The sequence below is a fragment of the Microcaecilia unicolor genome, chromosome 10, assembly GCF_901765095.1.
Source record: "Microcaecilia unicolor chromosome 10, aMicUni1.1, whole genome shotgun sequence".
NCBI classification, from domain to species: domain Eukaryota; kingdom Metazoa; phylum Chordata; class Amphibia; order Gymnophiona; family Siphonopidae; genus Microcaecilia; species Microcaecilia unicolor.
Genome location: NC_044040.1, coordinates 6,233,509 through 6,256,785, shown reverse-complemented (window position 1 = coordinate 6,256,785; position 23,277 = coordinate 6,233,509). Strand labels below are relative to the sequence as shown.

At 46.9% G+C, this 23,277-nt stretch overlaps 1 protein-coding gene across 1 annotated transcript in view; it reads left to right on the top strand.

Moving 5' to 3' along the window:
• OPTN (optineurin) overlaps positions 1 to 23,045 on the top strand; it is a 54,668-nt gene extending 31,623 nt beyond the window's left edge. Inside the window, exons 10-14 of the mRNA XM_030215757.1 lie at positions 8,988 to 9,081; positions 12,530 to 12,685; positions 13,617 to 13,759; positions 20,555 to 20,637; positions 21,902 to 23,045. Of these exons, the coding sequence (XP_030071617.1) occupies positions 8,988 to 9,081; positions 12,530 to 12,685; positions 13,617 to 13,759; positions 20,555 to 20,637; positions 21,902 to 22,017 (592 nt within the window). The 3' untranslated portion in view covers positions 22,018 to 23,045. The remainder of the gene's footprint in view (positions 1 to 8,987; positions 9,082 to 12,529; positions 12,686 to 13,616; positions 13,760 to 20,554; positions 20,638 to 21,901) is intronic.
• Positions 23,046 to 23,277: the final 232 nt, after the last annotated feature.

The following is a 23,277-nucleotide window of genomic DNA, read 5'->3' as shown; positions in this document are numbered from 1 at the left end:
TGAGTCTATCCCCTTTCACCTCCATCCTATACCCCTCGTTCCAGAGCTTCCTTTCAATTGAAAGAGACTCGCCTCCTGAGCATTTATGCCATATAAGTATTTAACTGTCTGTATCATATCTGCCCTCTCCCTCCTTTCTTCTAAAGAATACATATGGAGATCTTTACGTCTGTCCCTGTATGCTTTATAATGAAGACCACTGACCATTTTTTTTAAATGTATTTATTTTAAAAATGTTTACCCCGCTTAACTACTAAGCGATTTACAGCAGAACATTCACAATAAAGTACAGCTAAAACAACAGAAAATACAAAATCAAATAAATCCTAATGCAACTTCCTTAGCGTCCCTCCGGACCGGCCCAGGATTGGACTGATGGGTTGTGCACGCCTACCAGCAGGTGGAGACTGAGAAAAAAACTCTGACTATAGAGAGCCAATGAGAGCCCTGGTCATGTGACCCTAGCCCCAGTATTTTCTCAGTCTCCCAGCAGGTAGGACATGAGCCTATTAGTCTCTCTTTTTGATATTTGTAGATATTTTTTTCCTATTCTCTTTATTGGTTCTTCTGTGCCCAGGAATTTTATTGAGGTCATTCCTGATACTAAGTGCCTTAGTGTTCAGCCTCTGGGGTGTTAAACTCGGGTGCCCCGAGTCCCTCCCCCCTATTTCCTCCCCATCTCCCTTCTGGTGTATCCTCAAAAAGCTTTATTAATAACTAAGGGAAGGGCTACCCTTTCAGTGTAAAGGAGTATTGCCTTTGGGAGAGGCAGCCAGTACTTTAAAAAAAAAAAGAAAGAACTGAACAGCTGAGTAAGCTATCTGTTCCCCACTGACTTAACGAGCAGGCAGCTCTGTTTTCAACTCTGTGTGGGATTTTCAGCACCTGTTTAAAAAAAAAAAAAAAAAAAAGAGCTACAAGATAGGGGAAGCGAACGAAGGCAAGCCAGTCCCCTTTTATTGCTCCTGCCAGCCCTCGGGTTTTTAGCTGCCAAATAGGCTGTTTAAAAAGGCGCGAACCGCGTTGCCGCTTTCTCGCGAGTGCTCGCTTGTTTCCGCGATGGCGGAAAAGTTGAAAAGATGTGCGGTATGTCAGCGTCGAGGGGTTAATGCCTCCGGCGCCTGTAAATTTTGTACAGCGCTTGACATGCCCGCCGTTTCTCTTCCTCCGCCGGCTTTGTCTTCGGTTCCGTCGGGGGTTCCGATTTCGCCGTCGCGCTCCCTTGCTCCTAGTTCGGAGGCCTCTGGCTTAGTTCTTGACGCGCCCGCGGCAAAAGTGGTGCAAATGGTGGCCATTTTGTCTCCTGCTCCTTCAACGTTGGGTGCCGCGTCTGGCCCTTTAAACTCCGCGATTTTGGGAGATTTCAATACGGAGGTCATGGTACATTCGGCAGCCACTCAGGGAGGAGGTTTTCCCCTTGAGTTTGTTATTCAGATGTACCAGGCCTTCCTGATGCAGCGAGAGGGTTCAGCAGCGGGGCTGTCAGGGGCTACAGCGGGGCTGTCAGGGGCTATGGGCAGTTCGGTTCCTACTGCAGCTAAGCCTAGGACATGTGAGTTTTCTTCAGATCTGGTACCAGAGCATAGTTCAGACATGCCTTTTTTGGAGGAAGAGGAAGACTTAGGACCGGCACTTAATGAGCTGGCTTGGGAGGATCCTTCCTCTTTAGATCCTGACACTGTTCCTTTGGGCCAGGGGGAAGATCCCTCGGTGGCTAGAGTGTTTCATAAGGAAGATTTACAGGATCTTATTGCTATGGTGGCTACTACTTTAAATTTTGATGATCAGCCTCCAGCTTCACAAGTCCGAAAGGTTGATTTGTTGGTTAAGGGCTCTAGGGCTTCCAGCAAGACCTTTCCTATGCATGAGGACATTTGGGATGTCATTAAAGCGCAGTGGGAGGTCCCGGATGCTGCTTTTCGGCCTACTAGATCTATGTCTCGTCTATATCCGGTGCCAGAAGCTGATAAAGCACTTCTTAAGCTCCCAGTGGTTGATGCTGTGGTCTCTGCGGTTACTAAACGCAACACAGTCCCAGTAGATGGAGGAACGGCGCTTAAAGATACGCAAAACAGGCGTTTGGACTCTCTTTTGAAGCATAATTTTGAGGTTTCCTCTCTGGCAGTGCAGGCGGCCATTTGTGGATCTTTAGTGGCCAGGGCCTGTTTTCGTTGGGCGGAGAGAGTCCTGGATAGATCTTCGGATGATCTCGCAGCTATAGATGTCGAGGTGGCAAAGATTGAAACGGGCTCTGCTTTTCTAGCCGATGCTCTGTATGACCTGTTGAGGGCATCTTCTATATCTTTGGCCCTGAGAGTTGCAGCTCGCCGCTCTCTTTGGTTGAAAGGTTGGTCGGCAGATGCGGCCTCCAAGTCTAAGTTAAGTAAATTTCCCTTTAGGGGTTCCTTTTTGTTTGGAGAGGATTTGGACAAATTGGTTCACTCCCTAGGAGACTCTAAGGTGCCTCGTCTCCCTGAAGATCGGCCTCGCCTGTCCAGTCGGGGTGCCTTGTTTGGACGTGGTAGGCTAAGGTCTTTCCGTAGATTTCAGCCTGATAAAGCTTCTCAGCCTCAGAGATCGCGTTTCTTTACCAGGAACCAGTCCTTTCGAGGTTACCGCAGAGGAGGCAGATTCTCAAGCGGAAATTTTCGCTCCCCTGCGCATACTTCCCAATGAAGGTGCGAGGGCCCCTTCTCTGGTACCTGTCGGAGCTCGGCTTTCTCAGTTTTATCAGAGGTGGGCCCACATTACATCAGATCAGTGGGTCTTGGAGGTGGTTCGAGACGGATATGCCTTAGAATTTGCAAGGCCTATTTCAGACGCCTTTCTGGAGTCTCCCTGTCGCTCTCCCCTCAAAGCGCGTGCGGTTCGGGAGACTCTTCAGAGGCTCTTACACCTTCAGGCGATTTATCCAGTTCCTCCTGCCGAGTACAAGCGAGGTCGGTATTCCATTTACTTTGTGGTGCCCAAAAGGAGGACTCCCATCGTCCTATTCTCGACCTCAAAGCTGTCAATCGCGCTCTCAAGGTCACCAGTTTCCGTATGGAGACCCTTCGGTCAGTCATAGTAGCAGTTCGCAAAGGAGAGTATTTAACAGCCTTGGACCTGACGGAGGCCTATTTGCATATTCCCATTCGTCCTGCTCACCACAAGTTTTTGCGTTTTGCAATCCTAGGCCGGCATTATCAGTTTTGCGCTCTGCCTTTCGGCCTGGCGACAGCGCCGCGCACATTTACCAAAGTGATGGTCGTGGTTGCAGCGGCTCTCAGGAAGGAAGGGATTTTGGTTCATCCCTACCTGGACGACTGGTTGATAAGGGCAAAGTCTTATCAAGAAAGTTGTCAGGTCACGGAGCGAGTAGTAACGTTCCTGCAGTCCCTAGGTTGGGTGGTGAACATAGCCAAGAGCCGTTTGGTTCCCTCTCAGTCTCTAGAGTATTTGGGGGTCACCTTCGATACTGCGAGGGGTCGAGTTTTTCTTCCGCAGGGCAGAATCCTAAAGCTCCGGTCTCAGATTCTGAATTTGATGCATCTGAAAGTACCTTGTGCTCGAGACTATCTTCAGGTTCTCGGTTCCATGGCTGCCTCGATAGAAGTAGTTCCCTGGGCCAGAGCTCACATGAGGTGTCTTCTGGCCCGGTGGTCTGCTCAAACAGATTCCCTTCTGATGAGACTGCCTTTGCGGCTCCGGGAGCGAATCTCTCTGTTTTGGTGGCTACGGATGCAGAATCTCACTGTGGGGATGCCGTTGGAGCCTCCGCGGTGGATACCTCTAACAACAGATGCCAGTCTCCGGGGCTGGGGGGCTCATTGCCTGGACAAGTGGGCCCAGGGCCTCTGGTCGCCGCTGGAAGCAGTTCAATCCATCAACTTTCTGGAGACCAGGGCGATTCGGTTAGCTCTGCTGCACTTCGGTTCTCTTCTGGAGGGCACAGCTGTGCGAGTTCTCTCGGACAACGCCTCGGCAGTAGCCTACATCAACCGCCAGGGAGGTACGAGGTGCCGTCTCCTGTGTCGGGAAGCGGAGAGTCTCCTGGCGTGGGCGGAGATTCACCTCACGGCCATCTCAGCCTCGCATGTGGCAGGAGTGGACAACGTGCAAGCAGACTTCCTCACACTCTCGATCCTGGGGAATGGGCTCTGAGCGATCGGGCGTTTCAGTTGATAGTACAGCGCTGGGGTCTTCCAGTACTAGATCTCTTCGCCTCCAGGCTCAACTCCAAAGTTCCTCGCTTCTTCAGTCGCCAAAAAGATGTAAGGGCGGCAGGGATAGACGCCCTCTTGCAGCAATGGCCCTCCGGCCTTCTTTACGCGTTTCCTCCATGGCCACTAATAGGTTGTCTCCTACAGAAGATCGAAGACCACGGGGGGCCGATCATTTTGGTGGCACCGGACTGGCCTCGGCGTCCCTGGTACGCGCATCTCCAGCGTCTGTCCGTGGCGTCTCCTCTTCGTCTTCCGGCACACAAGGCTTTGCTGGTTCAAGGACCAGTTCCGCATCCAGACCCAGCTCGATTTTGTCTTACGGCTTGGCTCTTGAACGAGCTCCTTTAGCTAAGCGAGGATTTTCAACGCCAGTGATTTCTACCATGCTGCAGTCTCGTCGCCGTTCCACCTCTCTAAACTATATTCGCACGTGGAGAATTTTTGAGGATTGGTGTGCAGAAGCTGACATTGTTCCTTTTCGGGCGTCAGTACCTCAGATGTTAGACTTTTTACAGCGAGGTTTTGATAAGGGACTCTCTCTTTCGTCGCTGAAGGTGCAGGCGGCAGCTCTGTCCTGTTTCAGAGGTAGAATAAGGGGTAAGTCTTTGGCTAGTCTTCCCGAGGTGGCTCGTTTTTTGAAGGGGGTCAGCCTTCTTTGTCCTCCGGTCAGATCGTTTTTTCCATCTTGGGACCTTAATCTGGTGCTTTCGTCTCTGACAAAGCCTCCTTTTGAGCCTTTACAAGCATGTTCTCTGAAGGATTTAACGCTTAAGACGGTGTTTTTGGTGGCTATCGCGTCAGCTAGAAGAGTCTCAGAGTTGCAAGCTTTTTCCTGTAGATCTCCATTTCTGGAATTTTCTAAAGAGCGAGTGGTCCTTCGGCCGGTTCCTTCCTTTTTGCCCAAGGTACTATCTCGGTTTCATATGTCCCAGTCGGTTTTTCTTCCTATTCTGGGATCCTCCTCCGGAACGCAGGAGCAGCAAAAGTTGCATACTCTGGATGTTAGGAGAGTACTTAAACGGTATCTTGCGGTTACGGAGGACTTCCGTCGCTCGGACCGCCTCTTTCTGCTGTTTGCTGGTCACCACAAGGGCTTGGCAGCTTCTAAGCCTACTTTGTCTCGGTGGATCAAAAAAATGATAGCGTCTGCTTATCTCTTGGCAGACAGACCAGTTCCGGCAGCGCTTAAAGCTCATTCTACCCGGGGGCAGGCAGCCTCGTGGGCGGAGTGTTCCTTGGTGCCTCCAGCGGAGATCTGTAAGGCGGCGACTTGGTCGTCACTTCATTCTTTCTCTAAGCATTACAGGCTAGATGTGCAGTGTCGTCAGGAGACCGTCTTTGCATCTCGCGTACTCACAGCGGGTTTGCTGGGGTCCCTTCCTTAGGACTACTGCTTTGTTACGTCCCATCAGTCCAATCCTGGGCCGGTCCGGAGGGACTAAAGGAAAGCAAATTAGCAGGTAAGGTCTAATTTCTCCATTACCTCCACTATTGAGACTTCAAAAATTATCAGATATTAAAAGCCTGGAGTAAAAAGATAGGTTTTCAGTAGCCACCCTGTGGACTCCATCCTATTTAAATCCTTTTGAAGGTTTGGTCTCCAGAATTGTACACAGTGTTCTAAATGAGGTCTCAACAACTTATGTGTGATCTCTGTATAATGGTGCTGTCCAATTCATTTATTTTGTGGACCACATGTAAGTTGTTGTGAAGTAATCTTCTTGATAGTGTGGTTGAGTCCTTTCAATTAGAAGTGTTCTAAATGAGGTCTCGCCAGAGTGTTTTCCGCAACCTGGTACAATCAATGGTGCTCAGTCACCTAGACTATTGCAACGCACTATATGCCAGCTGCAAAGAACAAATAATTAAGAAACTCCAAACAGCCCAGAACACTGCAGCTAGACTCATATTTGGCAAACCAAAATTTGAAAGTGCCAAGCCCTTACGAGAAAAACTACACTGGCTCCCACTTAAGGAACGTATCGCTTTCAAGGTATGCTCACTAGTTCATAAAATTATCCATGGAGACGCACCAGCTTACATGTCAGACTTGATAGACCTACCACCTACCGTGTTTCCCCGAAAATAAGACACTGTCTTATATTAATTTTTGCCCCCAAAAATGCGCTAGGTCTTATTTTCAGGGGCTGTCTTATTTTTCGGGGAAACATCGGGGTTGGCCCACCCGCCCTCCGTCGCTCCCGGAACTAACCCTAAACGCCTCCTTTCACCTTTGCAGCAAGCAGCAGCAGGGCAGGCCACTCCTTCCTTCCGTGTCCCGCCCTCGCCTGACGTAACGTCTGCGAGGGCGGGGCACGGAAGGAAGGAGAGGTCTGCCCTGCTGCTGCTTGCTGCGAAGGTGAAAGGAGGCATTTAAGGTTAGTTCCGGGAGCGACGGAGGGTGGGTGGAGGGGGGGCCCGGCGACCTCGGGTGGGGGAGCGACGCGGGGGCGGCCTTGTCCGGCTCTCGGCAGCCCTGCTTTCAAACAAAAATTTGCTAGGTCTTACTTTCGGGGGAGGCCTTATATCTACCAATTCAGGAAAACCTCTACTAGGTCTTATTTTCGGGGGATGTCTTACTTTCGGGGAAACAGGGTAGGAACGCCAAAAGATCATCCCGCACGTTCCTTGATCTGCACTTCCCCAGCTGCAAAGGAATGAAATACAAACTAATGCATGCGTCAAACTTCACCTACCTGAGCACGCAGTTATGGAATGCACTGCCACGCAGCTTGAAATCGATTTACGAAAGAACGAGCTTCCGCTCATTACTGAAGACCCATCTCTTTAGTAAAGCCTACCACAAAGATCTACCAATGTGAATATGCACAACTCGGCCCATCTATATTCAGAATTGTCTCTTAATATCTACTTGTATACTATTACAACAAATAAATACAGGGGTATCATCACCTCCTTTTTCCCTACTGGCACCCAAGCGTCCCTCTAGCTTTTGCCATCGCCTTTTTTTACCCGTTTGGCCACCTTAAGATACTACTACTACTACTTAACATTTCTAAAGCGCTACTAGGGTTACGCAGCACTGTACAAAATAAACAAAGAAGGACGGTCCCTGCTCAAAGGAGCTTACAATCTAAAGAATGAAATGTCAAGTTGGTCAGTCTAGATTTCCTGGGTAGAGGTGAAGAGGTTAGGTGCAGAAGGCGACGTTGAAGAGGTGGTGCACAAAAGTTCTTCATCCCCTAAACGGTACTGTTCCCTTGAGTTTTTGCAGCCCAAATGCATAACCCTGCATTTTCTAGCATTAAATCTGAGCTACCAAATTCCAGACATTCCACTATCTTCGCTAAGTCCTTCCTCATGTTATCCCCACCATCAGGATTGTCTACCCTATTGCAGGATTTGGTATCATCTGCAAAGAGGCAAACCTTACCAGACAGTCCTTCAGCAATGTCACTTACAAAAATGTTTTTAAAAAACTGGCCCAAGAATCAAACCTTGAGGCACACCACTGGTAACATCCTTTTCCTCAGAATGAGCTCCATTTACCACTTCCGCTCAACCAGTTTCTAACCCAGTCAGTCACTTTAGGGCCCATACCGAGAGCACTTGGTTTATTTATTAGTTGTCTATGCGGAACTGGGTCAAAAGGCTTTACTGAAATCTAAATTGGGGGTGGGGGTGTAAGAAGTAGGGGAGAGGGTGCTTGGGGAAATGAGGAGGAATCAGGAGGGTAAGTAATGTCAGATAAATACTTAGTTCTTAGAAAAGTAACATAATTCAATATACAAATGTACACCTGTGCCGTGCCCTGCTACTACTACTATTTAGCATTTCTATAGCGCTACAAAGCGTATGCAGCGCTGTACAAACATAGAAGAAAGACAGTCCCTGCTATAGTTAAGGAGTTCCTCAATAATAACATTTAAGAAAACGTCAAAAACCTCCCCCACTGTCATAGCACTTAACATCTTAAGGGAGCTGAAACTTTAGTAGCAACTTAAATATTCAAACACAGCGTTCTATCTTCTTGCTGGTTTAGTGATCCCGGTGTCTAAACATGGTGCCCACATTTAAAAGGACGCTGATCCAATCATGATGTAAGCCATCACAAGGAAACCAAAGAGGGATAGTGATCAAGTATTTTATATCACAATCATTGTTGGTTTAATCATGACTTGATAATGAGTGTGAATGTTGGGCAGACTGGATGGACCATTCAGGTCTTTATCTGCCGTCATTTACTATGTTACTATGTTAAACCACTGAACTCTTAAAGAAGTACTGCCCCTTCTTTGCTCTCTCATATTCATGTTTAAGGGCTCTTTATCTACACCCGCAATGAGAATTGCATCGCTGGAATTTATTTCAAAAACTTCAAAAAACAAACTCTAATGGCTTTCTCACTATCATGGCACTTAACATCTTTATGGTATTTCAAGAGTTAAAACAATAACAATTTACTCAGCATTCTTTTCTCGCTGGTTCAATACTATTGGTATCCTAAACATAGTGCCCACATTTAAATGCAATGCAGGTATCTGGGCTTTAACATACATGGACGGGGAGGGTGGGGGGGAGGGGACACAAACAACGATAATCGGGGGGGGGGGGGGGGGGTCGGGGCTAGTTTCACCAATTGTTACCTGCCCACTCAACCCCTGCTTTCCCCACTGTACATTTTGAATATCATGAAAATGACTTTGATACCCCCTGCTGTGAGGTCTCCAGTCCCAGGAGGAAGGAGTAACAAACGTGCTTTATATGTTCATCTTAAAATTTGTACACGGGATTAAAGTATTTGTGTTCATTCCTGTACAGGTCACAGGCAACCAGACTGCAGGACGCATTTGACAAGCTCGGCACTGAGCACGCAGAAGCCTGGAAAAGAGCTGAAGAATTGAGAAACGAGGAGGTAAAGCAGTCAGGGAACGTCACGAGCAAAGCATCCAATGGTCGCATTGTTTTTCTGCGGCTGAAATAAACATCCATTTCCCGATCCCTTCTCTGTGCATCTTGTTTACCTTCATATGTGCGATTCCGTTCAAAATGGCACTTTCTGTTATCACATGGTGGATTTGAACAATGACACACAGGCCTGTTTTCAAAAGGCATTTCCCTTTTATTGGCAGCCATCTACTTAGCACTATCGCTTCTACTGACATCCCGTTTATCTGTCATATCCTCAATCTTTCACTTTCCAGTGCGACTGTTCCTGATGCCTTCAAACATGCCATAGTCACACCACTCCTCAAAAAACCTTCATTGGACCCTACCTGTTCTTCCAACTGTCGCCCCATCTCCCTCCTCCCTTTCCTGTTGCCTTGACTTTCTTTCATCTCAAGCTATTCTTGATCCACTTCAATCTGGCTTTCGCCCCCTTCATTCAACTGAAACAGCGTTTGCTAAAGTCTCCAATGACCTGTTCCTGGCCAGATCCAAATGTTCTATCCTCATCCTTCTCGATCTATCTGCTGCTTTTGACACTGTTGGTCACCGCCTACTCCTTGATATGCTGTCCTCACTTGGATTTCAGGGCTCTGTTCTTTCCTGGTTTTCTTTTAATCTTTCCCATCATACTTTTAGTGTATACTCTGGTGGATCCTCCTCCACTTCTACCCCACTATCAGTTGGTGTACCTCAGGGATCTGTCCTGGGACCTGTAGGGCTATTTCCCTGTGAGCCTCACTCTGCTGGTCTCTGCCTGTGTATACAACTATGTCAAGATGGAGAAAAGTTCTGGTGTAGGCCCAGAACAGCCAGGTTCCTTTATAATATATAACCCCTGGACAGAGCTAGGAATCTTCTTTTCTCCATCTATACTTTCTTCCATTTGTACTCTGATCTCATCCCATGGTTTTCAGTATCACCTTTATGCTGAGGACATCCAGATCTACCTTTCCACACCAGAAATTTCAGTAGGAATCCAGGCTCAAGTATCAACCTGCCTGTCTGACATTGCTGCCTGGATGTCTCACCACCATCTGAAACTAAACATAACCAAGACTGAGTTTCTTATCTTTCCCTCTAAACCAACCTTTCATCTTCCCCCATTCTCTATCTCTGTGGATAACACTCTCGTCCTCCCTGTCTCATCAGCTTGTAATCTTGGGGTCATCTCTCCTTATCTGCACGTCGTTTCTTTCTCTATAATATCACCAAAATTCGTTCTTTCCTTTCTGAGCACTACCGTAACCCTTATCCACACTCTTATCACCTCTCACTTAGACTATTGCAACTTGCTTCTCACAGATCTCCCCCTAAGCCATCTCTCTCCCCTTCAATCTGTTCAAAATTCTGCTGCATGACTTATATTCCGCCAGTGTCACTATGCTCATATTAGTCCTCTCCTCAAGTCACTTCATTGGCTCTCTATGCATTTCCGCATACAGTTCAAATTCCTCATATTGACTTACAAGTGCATTCACTCTGCATCTCCTCAGTACCTCTCCACTCTTATCTCTCTGTTCACTAGGTAAATCTCTGCATCCTTCTCCTCCACCGCTAACTCCAGACTCCGTTCCTTTTATCTTGCTGCACCATATGCATGGAATAGACTTCCTGAGCCAGTACATCAAGTTCCATCTGCCATCTTCAAATCTAGGCTAAAAGCCCACCTTTTTGATGCTGCTTTTAATTCCTAACCCCACTCTCTTGTTCAGTACTCATGTTTTATCATTCCCACCTTAGTAATTCCCTTATCCATTATTTGTCCTGTTTGCCTATCCTAATTAGATTGTAAACTCTGTTGAGCAGGGACTGTTTCTTCATGTCCAGTGTACAGCGCTGCATATGTCTAGTAACGCTATAGAAATTATTAGTAGTAGCAGTAACTCCACTAACTGCCTATATCTGAAGCACGTAAAGGGCAGATCCGTAACAATGCATGACCAGCCGAGATAACTGGCACTTAAGCGTGTGTGCGTACTGTGCAGTATTCCATAAAATAGCAAGTAAAGCACATTAGTGTAACTACAAGGAGAATGTACACATCAGTGGCATAGCTACAGGGGGCCATGGGGGCCTGGGCCCCTGGTTTGGCTGGCGGGGGTTGTCCTGGACATGGCCTCCACCATGATGCATCATTTCTTCACCTTCAGGTCCTCGGACACCATCACCCCAACGTCCCTCTCCTGAGTCGAGCTTACCAATCTCTCCCCTCCTTTTGGGTTTCTGCAACCCAAGTGCATCACTCTGCACTTCTTTGCGTTATTTTGACCATTCTTCCAGCATTTGGAGATCCCTTCTCATGGTTTCTACTCCCTCAAGGGAATCCATTCTAATTGCTATCTTCGTGTCATCCGCAAAAAGGCAAACCTTTCCTTCTAACCCTTCAGCAATATCACTTACAAATATATTAAAAAGAATCGGCCCCAGCACCGACCCCAGTTTACCACTTTGGGTCCTAAGTTCAGCTCTCTCAGCTTATTCACGAGTCTTCTGTGAGGGACCGTATCTTTACTGAAATCCAAGTAGATTACATCTAGCGCATGTCGTTCATCCAGTCCTTTGGTCACCCAGTCAAGAAGTCAATACGATTCGTTTTGACAGGATTTTCCTTTGGTAGAGCCATGTTGCCTTAGATCCAGTAACCCGCTGGCTTCTAGAAAGTTAACTATCCTGTATTTCAGCAGCGACTTAATTATTTTTCCTACCACTGACGTGAGACCGGCTTGTAGTTTCCCACTTCTTCCCTGTCTCCATTTTTATGAAGAGGGACCACATCCACTCGTCTCCAATCCCGCGGAACCTCTCCTGTTTCTAAAGAGCTATTAAATAAATCTTTACGAGGTCCCGCCAGGACTTTCCTGAGCTCCTTCAGTATCCTGAGATGTATCCCATCTGGCCCCTTAGCTTTGTCCACCTTCACCTACTACAGGTAAGTATCTTTACTTTATTTAAGCAGGCTTTCGGACAGTGCCCTCCTTCCCTTCCAGTTTACCCTTCCTCTCCTCTATTTCTTGTTACTCTGTTGTTTTTTTTCCCCTTGTTTTTATTTGTTTGGATGACATTTCAGTGTTGTCTTCATTCCCCCCCTCCCCCCCCCCCCCCCCCCCCCAAAATCCTATTTTTTATTGGAGTTCTTTTCTTGTCCCCTGGAAATTAATCGTTTAAAATGTTTAAATATAAACTTCTTAGCTCTGCGCATCAGTTTAGGTGGTATAGCGAGTGCAATAAAGAATAAAGACAAGGAGGTATAATGGGAATTGAACCCGGTTCCCCTGGTTCTGAGCCCACTGCGCCAACCATTAGGCTTCTCCAGTGCTGCTGAGTGTATGTTTTTTTCTAAATGGTGCAACCAGCATTATAAAAACATATAGTGACCGCTGATCTGGATACTGACCCCTTGTTTTCTCTTACAGTCGGAGAGAATGAAAATGGTGACGAATGAACTTGGTGAAAAACTGGGGAGAGCAGAGACAGCTTTAGCTGCCAAACAGTTGGAGATAGATGACTTGAAGGTAACTTATGCCAGCCAGCAAGAGGAGACGGAAACCATCAACCTCCTGCGGACTCAGGTAAGAATACCATCTCCATCCTGTCCATCCTCTAGACTTGGGTACCAATACCTCTACCTCCGTCACCAGATTCAGATACCAATCCCACCTCCCTCCTCCAGACTCGGGTACCATTCCCATCTCCTTCCTTGGGTACTAATCCCACCTCCCTCCTCCAGACTCCGGTACCAACCCCCTCTCCCTCTTCCAGATTCAGGTACCAATCCCCTCTACCTCCACCTCTGGATTCAGATACCAATTCCACCTCCCTCCTCCAGATTCGGCTGCCAGTTCCCTGGCTCCCTCCTCCAGATTCTGGTACCAATACCCCCTTTCTCCAGGCTTTGATAGCATCATCTCCCTTGCTCTGCACTCAGGTACCAGTCTTCTCTTCCTGATCTGGAATTAAGTACTGGTCTTTGAAGGTTAAAAAAAGTCATCATTTCTTGCCATTACTTTTAGATTAGATTTCTCTCACATCTTTCCACTTCAGGTAGATATCGGTAAGAGATTTACAGGGTTTTTTTGTTTGTTTGTTTTGTCTGGGGGAAAAAGCTCCAAAAGTGTCCGGTGTATTTAATATAACCTCTTCCAATTTTTTTCTCCCCTCAACCTGCTCCCCACTTCAATTTTCCAGATGCACAGCTCCTTTCTCCCATATCCCTTTGTCCCTGGCTGTTGGCTTCCGCTGGTAGAGCCTGGGAATCACCCCTTGCAGTTTCCTTTGAGTACATCACAGGTGGTGAATTTAGGGTGGAGAAGGGAAGGAGTCCTAGTTGAAATTCAAGCAGGATGGTAGGGGGCTGGTATTGGGAGGTGACCGAGCCCCTTCAAAGCATGCCAATAGCCCGTTCTAACATATTCCACCAAAGAGGGGAGAGCGCAGTGGAGATCTGTAATTTGCCCAGTTGTTCTTGTATGTGTTGATTTGAATGTTGTTTTCTGTTTCTAGCTGGACATTTATTGTTCAGATTTCCATGCGGAACGAGAAGCACGGGAGAAGATTCATGGGGAGAAGGAGCAGCTGTCTGTGCAGTTGGAGTACATGATAAAAGAGAATACCAGATTGCAACAAGATCTGGACACGAAAGTGAGGTAAAGCCCCCACCCTAACTCAAAGATCCTGAACCACCACTGCCCCTTTCTGCTAGTGGGGGTCTGGGCAGTGTCAAGGTCCCACAGCTTCCCTTAGCCCTCGGTGGCCCTTCTAACCACATCACAGGCAGTGAGTTTGAGTGTGGGATGGGGGGTTGCAGCCTAGGGAAGGTCTGTAGGTGACAGGGCCCCTTTAAGTGGTGGTGGTGGTACATTGTTCTACCACTTTCCTCTTCTACGTTCAGTTTACTAAGCCCATACCACCTTACCTGTCCCTCGGCTCACAGTATAATGCTCCACATACCTTTGGCAGTGTGTCCTTTACTGGCCTAGCTGCTTCCATTTGAATTCCCTTTCCTCATCTCGCAGACTCAGATTTGAGCCGTGCATCACACTCTTTCTTCTCTCAGGCGTCTCCAGAGTTGCAGTGGTTTCCCTCCCAGTTCTCTGTCCCAGGGCATGAGTTTTTTCGGTTTTATTTTTTTTTTTTTTTTTTTTTTGGGGGGGGGGGGGTTGCTTGTATTTTTTTAACTCACTCTCTATATATATAAATTTTTTTATTTGATTATGAACTGTCTTGGTGAAGAAACGAAACTAAGAAAGCACTGGGGAGATGCTTAGGGTTCCTCTTGTTACATAATGATAATCTCCTTGTCATTTTTGTCCAGAAGAGATACTGTGACTGGTTTTACCAAAAGGTGTAAGTTTGGGCTGACACTAATAGTATTTAGCCTGTATCATTAGTATTAATGCTAACACTGTAGCATTTTATCTCTGGTATTTGAATTCCAGTGCTGTTAAATATGTATATTTTTTATACTCTTTCACGGTAGTTCTGTTTACCTCATTTATTGTATTTATATTTATTCTTGGTTATTTTACTATTGTTATACCGTTAACAAAATTATAAGTTTTATGTTAAACTGTACCTGCTGTACACCGCCTTGGGTGAATCTCTTTATGAACCTGGTTAATAAATCCCAATAAATAAATATAAGGTAACATTTTAACTGAGAATGAACCCCCCACTCCCCATACTCAGCCCGTGGTGGTCAGTGCTTATAAAGCCACTGCACTATGGGCTGAATCTAACATGAATATTCAGTGCCTGGTACCAGCATTGAATATCCAGGTCAGCCTCCAACTCGAAGTTACATGGGTGCTAACTGGGCAAAGACGGGACCACACATCAAGCAGTCTTATCTGCCTGGTTAGCTATTCAGACACTGGCACTGCATATCGCTGGTGTCGACATATTCCCAGCTCCTCCCTGACTCTGCCCACAGACCACCTTGGCACTAACCGCACAGTTATACAGTTCTAATTCCCATCTGATACAAAGAATTTTCATAAAAGATTCCATAAAGTTGTTTTTAATCATATATACAGTGGTGGAAATAAGTATTTGATCCCTTGCTGATTTTGTAAGTTTGCCCACTGACAAAGACATGAGCAGCCCATAATTGAAGGGTAGGTTATTGGTAACAGTGAGAGATAGCACATCACAAATTAAATCCGGAAAATCACATTGTGGAAAGTATATGAATTTATTTGCATTCTGCAGAGGGAAATAAGTATTTGATCCCCCACCAACCAGTAAGAGATCTGGCCCCTACAGACCAGGTAGATGCTCCAAATCAACTCGTTACCTGCATGACAGACAGCTGTCGGCAATGGTCACCTGTATGAAAGACACCTGTCCACAGACTCAGTGAATCAGTCAGACTCTAACCTCTACAAAATGGCCAAGAGCAAGGAGCTGTCTAAGGATGTCAGGGACAAGATCATACACCTGCACAAGGCTGGAATGGGCTACAAAACCATCAGTAAGATGCTGGGCGAGAAGGAGACAACTGTTGGTGCCATAGTAAGAAAATGGAAGAAGTACAAAATGACTGTCAATCGACAAAGATCTGGGGCTCCACGCAAAATCTCACCTCGTGGGGTATCCTTGATCATGAGGAAGGTTAGAAATCAGCCTACAACTACAAGGGGGGAACTTGTCAATGATCTCAAGGCAGCTGGGACCACTGTCACCACGAAAACCATTGGTAACACATTACGACATAACGGATTGCAATCCTGCAGTGCCCGCAAGGTCCCCCTGCTCCGGAAGGCACATGTGACGGCCCGTCTGAAGTTTGCCAGTGAACACCTGGATGATGCCGAGAGTGATTGGGAGAAGGTGCTGTGGTCAGATGAGACAAAAATTGAGCTCTTTGGCATGAACTCAACTCGCCGTGTTTGGAGGAAGAGAAATGCTGCCAATGACCCAAAGAACACCGTCCCCACTGTCAAGCATGGAGGTGGAAATGTTATGTTTTGGGGGTGTTTCTCTGCTAAGGGCACAGGACTACTTCACCGCATCAATGGGATAATGGATGGGGCCATGTACCGTACAATTCTGAGTGACAACCTCCTTCCCTCCGCCAGGGCCTTAAAAATGGGTCGTGGCTGGGTCTTCCAGCACGACAATGACCCAAAACATACAGCCAAGGCAACAAAGGAGTGGCTCAGGAAGAAGCACATTAGGGTCATGGAGTGGCCTAGCCAGTCACCAGACCTTAATCCCATTGAAAACTTATGGAGGGAGCTGAAGCTGCGAGTTGCCAAGCGACAGCCCAGAACTCTTAATGATTTAGAGATGATCTGCAAAGAGGAGTGGACCAAAATTCCTCCTGACATGTGTGCAAACCTCATCATCAACTACAGAAGACGTCTGACCTCTGTGCTTGCCAACAAGGGTTTTGCCACCAAGTATTAGGTCTTGTTTGCCAGAGGGATTAAATACTTATTTCCCTCTGCAGAATGCAAATAAATTCATATACTTTCCACAATGTGATTTTCCGGATTTAATTTGTGATGTGCTATCTCTCACTGTTACTAATAACCTACCCTTCAATTATGGGCTGCTCATGTCTTTGTCAGTGGGCAAACTTACAAAATCAGCAAGGGATCAAATACTTATTTCCACCACTGTATAGGGATGTGCTCATGTGTTTCCAAGAGACAAACACAGACACACTGGTCGATGTATGTCTAATATAATAAAACGCACCCTCAACGTTCTGAGGACAACGTTCTGTGAAGCCTGAAGCCTTGAAGCCTTGAAGCCTGAAGCCTTGAAGCCATCTGACGTCACTCCCAGGCTGAAGGGTTCGCGGATTCGTGGTGTGAAGCCTTCAAGCCAGCCAGCCGTCTTTGCCCCGCCCTCGCCTCAAACCAAACAAATCCGGAAGCGAAGCGTCAGGGAAGGAAGCGGCACTCCCGACGTCTAGCCTTCCCTTCGCTGTGTTCCGCCTTCAAAAGAAGGCGGGAGACAGCGAAGGGAAAGCAAGACGTCGGGAGCGCCGCCTCCTTCCCTGACGTTTCGCTGCACGAACCGCCACGGAGGTAAAGTTAAAACGAAGAAGAAAAAAAAAAGGGATGCATGGATGCGAAGGGGGGGGCATGGATGCGAAGGGGGGGGGCATGGATGCGAAGGGGGGGGATGCATGGATGCGAGGGGGGGGGGAGAAGAGGGCGGGGCAGGCTGGGACATGGGAGACAGAGGAGCATGGATGCGAGGGGGGGGTCATGGAAGGGAGAGAGGGGACTTGCTGGAAAAGGATGAATGGAGGCGGCAGGGGACAGAGGAGCATGGATGGGCATGGAATGGGAGGGCAGGGCTCAGGGAGAGAGGGGAATTACTGGAAATGGATGAATGAAGGGGCCAGGGGACAGAGGAGCATGGATTGGGAGGGCAGGACTAAGGGAGAGAGGGAAATTGCTGGATAGGGATGAATAGAGGGGACAGATGGGCATGGATGGATATGGATTGCAGGGCAGGCCTCAGGTAGAGAGGGCAATTGCTGGATAGGGAAAAATGGAGGGGCCAGGTGAAAGATGAGCATGGATTGGAAGGGCAGGACTCAGGGAGAGGGAAATTGCTGGATAGGGATGAATGGAGGGGACAGATGGCCATGGATGGATATGGATTGCAGGGCAGGCCTCAGGCAGAGAGGGAAAATGCTGGATAGAGAAAAATGGAGGGGCCAGGTGACAGAGGAGCATGGATGGGCATGGATTGGAAGGGCAGGACTCAGGGAGAGGGGAATTGCTGGATAGGGATGAATGGAGGGGACAGATGGGCATGGATGGATATGGATTGCAGGGCAGGCCTCAGGCAGAGAGGGGAAATGCTGGATAGGGATGAATGGAGGGGCCAGGTGACAGAGGAGCATGGATTGGAAGGGCAGGACTCAGGGAGAGGGGAATTGCTGGATAGGGATGAATGGAGGGGTCAGATGGGCATGGATGGATATGGATTGCAGGGCAGGCCTCAGGCAGAGAGGGGAAATGCTGGATAGGGATGAATGGAGGGGGCAGGTGACAGAGAAACATGGATGGCCATGGATTGGGAGGGCAGGGCTCAGGGAGAGAGGAGAATTGCTGGAAAAGGATGAATGGAGGGGGCAGGGGACAGATGGCCATGGATTGGGAGGGCACGGCTCACACTCTCTCTCTCATATACGTCTTTCTGACTCTCACTCTCACACACTCTGTCTCACACTGTATCACATTCACTCTCTATGTGCCACACAGTCACTCACACACTCGCTTGGTCTCATACACACACTCTCTCTCACACTGTCTCTCACATACACACTTGCACACACTCTCATTCTCACACACACACTCTCTCACAAACACACTCACACCCAGACTCACTCTCTCTCTCACACACTCACACTTTCACTCTGACTCTCAAACAGTCACTCTCACATACACTCTCCCAAACATACACACTCCAAGGAAAACCTTGCTAGCGCCCGTTTCATTTGTGTCAGAAACGGGCCTTTTTTACTAGTATATATATAAAAAACAACTTTATGGAACATTTGATGAAAGTTCTTCGTTAGTATTGTGTGTTACACCTTTGTATCAGATGGGAATAAGAACTGTATAGCTTTTTTACCGTTCTCATCTATTGGAAAAAGTTTCCCTGGTTTGTTTCGGATGGACAGTGCCATGATGGAGATTTTATGTTTTATGTCACCATGATAGTTCTTGAATGGCAGTGTACATAACGGGCAAAATAACTGAAACAAAATGGACTCAAGGGAAAGAAAATAAAGGAATGAGTAGCACAACAGTATAAAGTCGTCACAGGAACAGATGCTGGAGATGAGGGTAAAGGGTATCGGAGAACAAAAAACAAGAAAACCCTTTGGCAAATAGTCTGTTCTTAAAACTTGATACGCTGCTGTTCAAAATAAAACTAAAGCACTTTACAATTAAAACCAAGAAACTAATGTAAGACAGGAACTATAATTTTCAAAGGAAAGAGAGGAGAAAAGAGAAAAAAAAAACTATTCTAAAATAACAATGAGCCCCCGCTGACTAGACCAGAATTGAGAGTAGGATTATCCTGAGCGGATGTTGAGGTAGGGCATTCCAGAGCGATGGAGCAATGGAAAAAAATGCTGAATAGCAAGTACACTCTAGCCTAGAATCTAGGAAGAGAAAGTTCGAGCCAGAGAGAGACCAGAAGTTGGTTCCAAAGAGTAGGGTTCACACAATTAAAGCAAGAAGATTGGATGAGACTAACTGTAAAACAGACATTGAAGAGACCACAGAACTCTATTACGATGGTAAGGAAGTAGGAGAGATGAAAGATAACAACAGCCGTGTTTCAAACTGGATTCAAATGTGAAGAAATAACCGAAAGTCCAAAAATTTTCCAAAAGGCTCAGTTTATTTAATAATATGTTTTGTTAATAGCAACATGGCCTTGTCCCAGTTGGATTGCGGTAAACATTTTTTTTTCTTGGTTAACATTAGTGTGTGGCCATTAATTCGGAAAATGGAAAATTGGCCATGTCCCAGCTGCGCTAAAAATGGCCTTAGCATGCAGGAAAGATCCACGTAAGGCCACTTTTTTTGCGGAGCCTCGTAAAAGGAGCTCTAAATTGCAGACTCAGGAGTAATGTCAGGAAGTATTTTTTTTTTTTTCACGGAAAGGGTGGTAGAGACGTGAAATGCCCTCCTACGGGAGGTGGTGGAGATGAAAACGGTAATGCAATTCAAACATGCGTGGGATAAACACAAAGGAATCCTGTTTAGAAGAAATGGATCTATGGAATCTTAGCGGAGATTGGGTGGAAATGCTGGTAACTGGGAAGCAGAACCGGTGCTGGGCAGACTTCTATGGTCTACGCCCTGATCGTGACTGAATAGATATAGAGATGGGCTGTAGTGTAAATTTTAAGGGGCTTCAATGTTAGCTTCAGAACTTTTAGTACAACAACAGTGCTGGGCAGACTTCTACGGTCTGTGCCCTGAGAATGACAAGGACAAATCAAACTCGGGTATAAATATAAAGTAACACATACCATGTAAAATGAGTTTATCTTGTTGGGCAGACTGGATGGACCGTTCAGGTCTTTATCTGCCGTCATTTACTATGTTACTATGTTAGAATTTATTCAGATAATAAGGTGGTGTTCTAACTCCAGACAGAATGTACCAGCACGTTCAGTGCTTCTGATTATAGACAGCAGAATTGAATTTACATATTATCAAGCACTGATGCTGGCATGTAGCTTAATACAGTGACTGCGCAGGCTGAAATGTGACCCGTCCCACATTACTGTGAACTGAAACCTCAGAGAGAAATCCCAGAACAGTTTTGCAAATACCTCAGGCAGAGGGGACAAAGTGTAATCTTGTCCGGTGTCCCTGCCCATCTGTCTTTCCCCTGCATTCATCTTTTGTTGTTTCTTGCTTTGACTGTGAAACTGCTTCTCTTTACAGAGAGTCTCTGGTAGAGATGCAGTCACGACATGGCCTAACAGGACAAAGGGATCAGGATCATACTCCTCGCCTTTTTCAAAGAGGTAAAGTAAAACGTCTAAGCACAAGCGGAGGATCGCTGTTAGGAGGATGAGCCTAATGGTTAGTACAGGTGGACTTGGGCAAGTTACTTAACCCTCCATTGCCTCAGGTACAAACTTAGATTACAGGCCATCCGGGCACAGGAAAGTACCTACTGCCCTTGCATATAACTGAGATACTGAGAAAGGGCTGAGCTAAATCCTAATCCCTGAAATCTAGGTTATAATCTCCTTGGAGAAAGGACTCGGCTTGTCTTCTTCAGTGCTCCATCTGCAGGTAGTACTTCAAACAGATGCACCCTTCCCTAGTCTAGATTAAATCAGAACATGGCCAGTCCCAGATGGCTACAAATTGATTTTGAGACATGTTGTTTTACTGTTAACTCCAGTTATTAGTCACTAGGCCTCATCAGGGCCGCCGAGAGACTGGGCCGGGCCTGGGGCAAGGCTGCCCCCGGGGCCTCCCACTCCACCGCCCCCTCCGTCTACCACCAGGCCGGGCCCCCCTGAATTCAAATCATAGCGCCTCACCTCGACCTCACTCCGTGTGAAAGAAGCGCAGCAGCAGCAATCTGCAGATCGCCTCCCTTCGGGCCTTCCCTCCCTGTGCGATCTGCAGAGGGCGGGACACAGGGAGGGAAGGCCCAAAGGGAGATGATCTACAGACTGCCGTTGCTGCGCTTCTTTCACATGGAGCGAGGTTGAGGTGAGGCGCCATGATTTGAATTCAGGGGGGCCCGGGCAGGTGGAAGAGAATGCGGCGCCGGGCCCCCCTTGGAGGCCCGGGCCATTTTGTCCCCCCTGCCCCCCCTCTCTTGGCAGCCCTGGGCCTCATTGATTAAAATGGAATCTGTGCTAAAATAACACACCTTAACAGTAGCCCATGTTGATAACTCCCTCCCCCCCCCCCCCCCCCCCCCCCCCCCCCCCCCTTAGTGTGGTAAAAATGTAAGTGTTGTAGAACAACATGAAGAGAGATGAGGCAGGATTTAAACAACCCATTTCTGTGGGTAATGCACTGTTTTGTTTTTTACCCACGGGGAATATTTTTTGAAAATTTCCCTCCCTACTAATCCCATTAATAGTGATCTGCAGCAATTAAAGAGTAAGGATCAGATCCGGTTTCACATATTTTCCCCTGGAGATTCTCCCTTTTCGGATATAAGGTTCTGACTAGGAGGCCAGTTTTTCTTTCCCTCGCTGTAGGGAAGGGAACATTTTTTTTTACATTATCTTTCAAGATCTCTGTTTCTTTCATTTTTCTAAGGAGTCGAGAGCATAGAGCACCAGTCAACCATCCCAAAGTACGCCTGCCCAAAGTGTGGTGAGATCTTGCCAGATCTGGATACGCTACAGATTCACGTCATGGACTGTATTACATAAGTGCTGAGAAAGGCAAGCTCTGGCGAACAGGAACCGTTTCCCAACAGTTCCTGCCTGACCAGGGCCTATAGGGAGAGCAGCAGGGCATGGCCTGGACCCCCCAGGAGTCTGTATTTGTAAAACTGCCTCCTAATTTGAACTGATCCAGACCTCTGTGATTCTCGGCCCCACCTCTGCCCTGAAGATTTCTTGGGTATTTAGCATTACTTCTGTTTTAGTAACAATGTGTCATATAATCACAAAATAAGAGAGAAACTTTATACTTTGTGTAATATAAGTTTGATCTAAATCTTCCCATGCTTTGAGTGCTGAAGTGCCATCTCTTAATAAACCATTAATTTTGCTGTTTGCTGTACGTTCCAGATGAGTGAGAGGAATCCCTATTTAGCTTTAAACAAAGATCAAAAGTGAATTTCACCAAACATTGGGTTTTTTTGTCAATAGTGCCAAAATGGTGGACAAGCGGAAAACCTGTGCAACCATTCTTCACTGGAACAATGCTGAAACCAGATACGTTAGCACCAGCGTATTTTTTCCTGCCTTCTAAAAATGTCCTATTGACCTCATTACATTTCTCACTTGAAATCTCCCAACTTGGTTCCCCCACCCCCCTCAACCCCTGGATTGGTGCACCAGCTAGCCTTGAACCTGTGATCCTCAAATTCAGAGCTGGACACCTTCCAGATAGAGTCATTCTTGGTCAAATTGCTGTATACACCGTACTGGCTTGAAAAAAAGCCGTGGTTATCCCGCCCTCCCAAGATAGGCCTTTTTGCTTTTTGTATTTGCTTATCTCATTCATATATGTGTTGTGACATGTGAGAAGTCACCAGCAAATGTCATGATCCCATACTGACAATACAATTCGCTGCTTTTCATGTGGCAAGGGATGAGGAGTTTGATATTCCAGCCCATTTGTTTTGGATTTGTTTTAGATGAATCATTTCTAGTTTATACAAGAACTGTGTTCCAGAGGAGATCCGAGAAATTATAGACCGCTGAGTCTGACGTCGGTGCCGGGAAAAATGGTGGAGGCTATTATTAAGAATAAAATTACGGAGCACGTACAAAAGCATGGGCTGCTGAGACAAAGTCAGCACGGATTTAGTGAAGGGAAGTCTTGCCTCACAAATCTACTGCATTTTTTCGAGGGGGTGAACAAGCATGTGGACAGTGGGGAGCCGGTGGATATTGTATATCTAGATTTTCAGAAGGCGTTTGACAAAGTGCCTCATGAAAGACTCCAAAGGAAACTGGAGA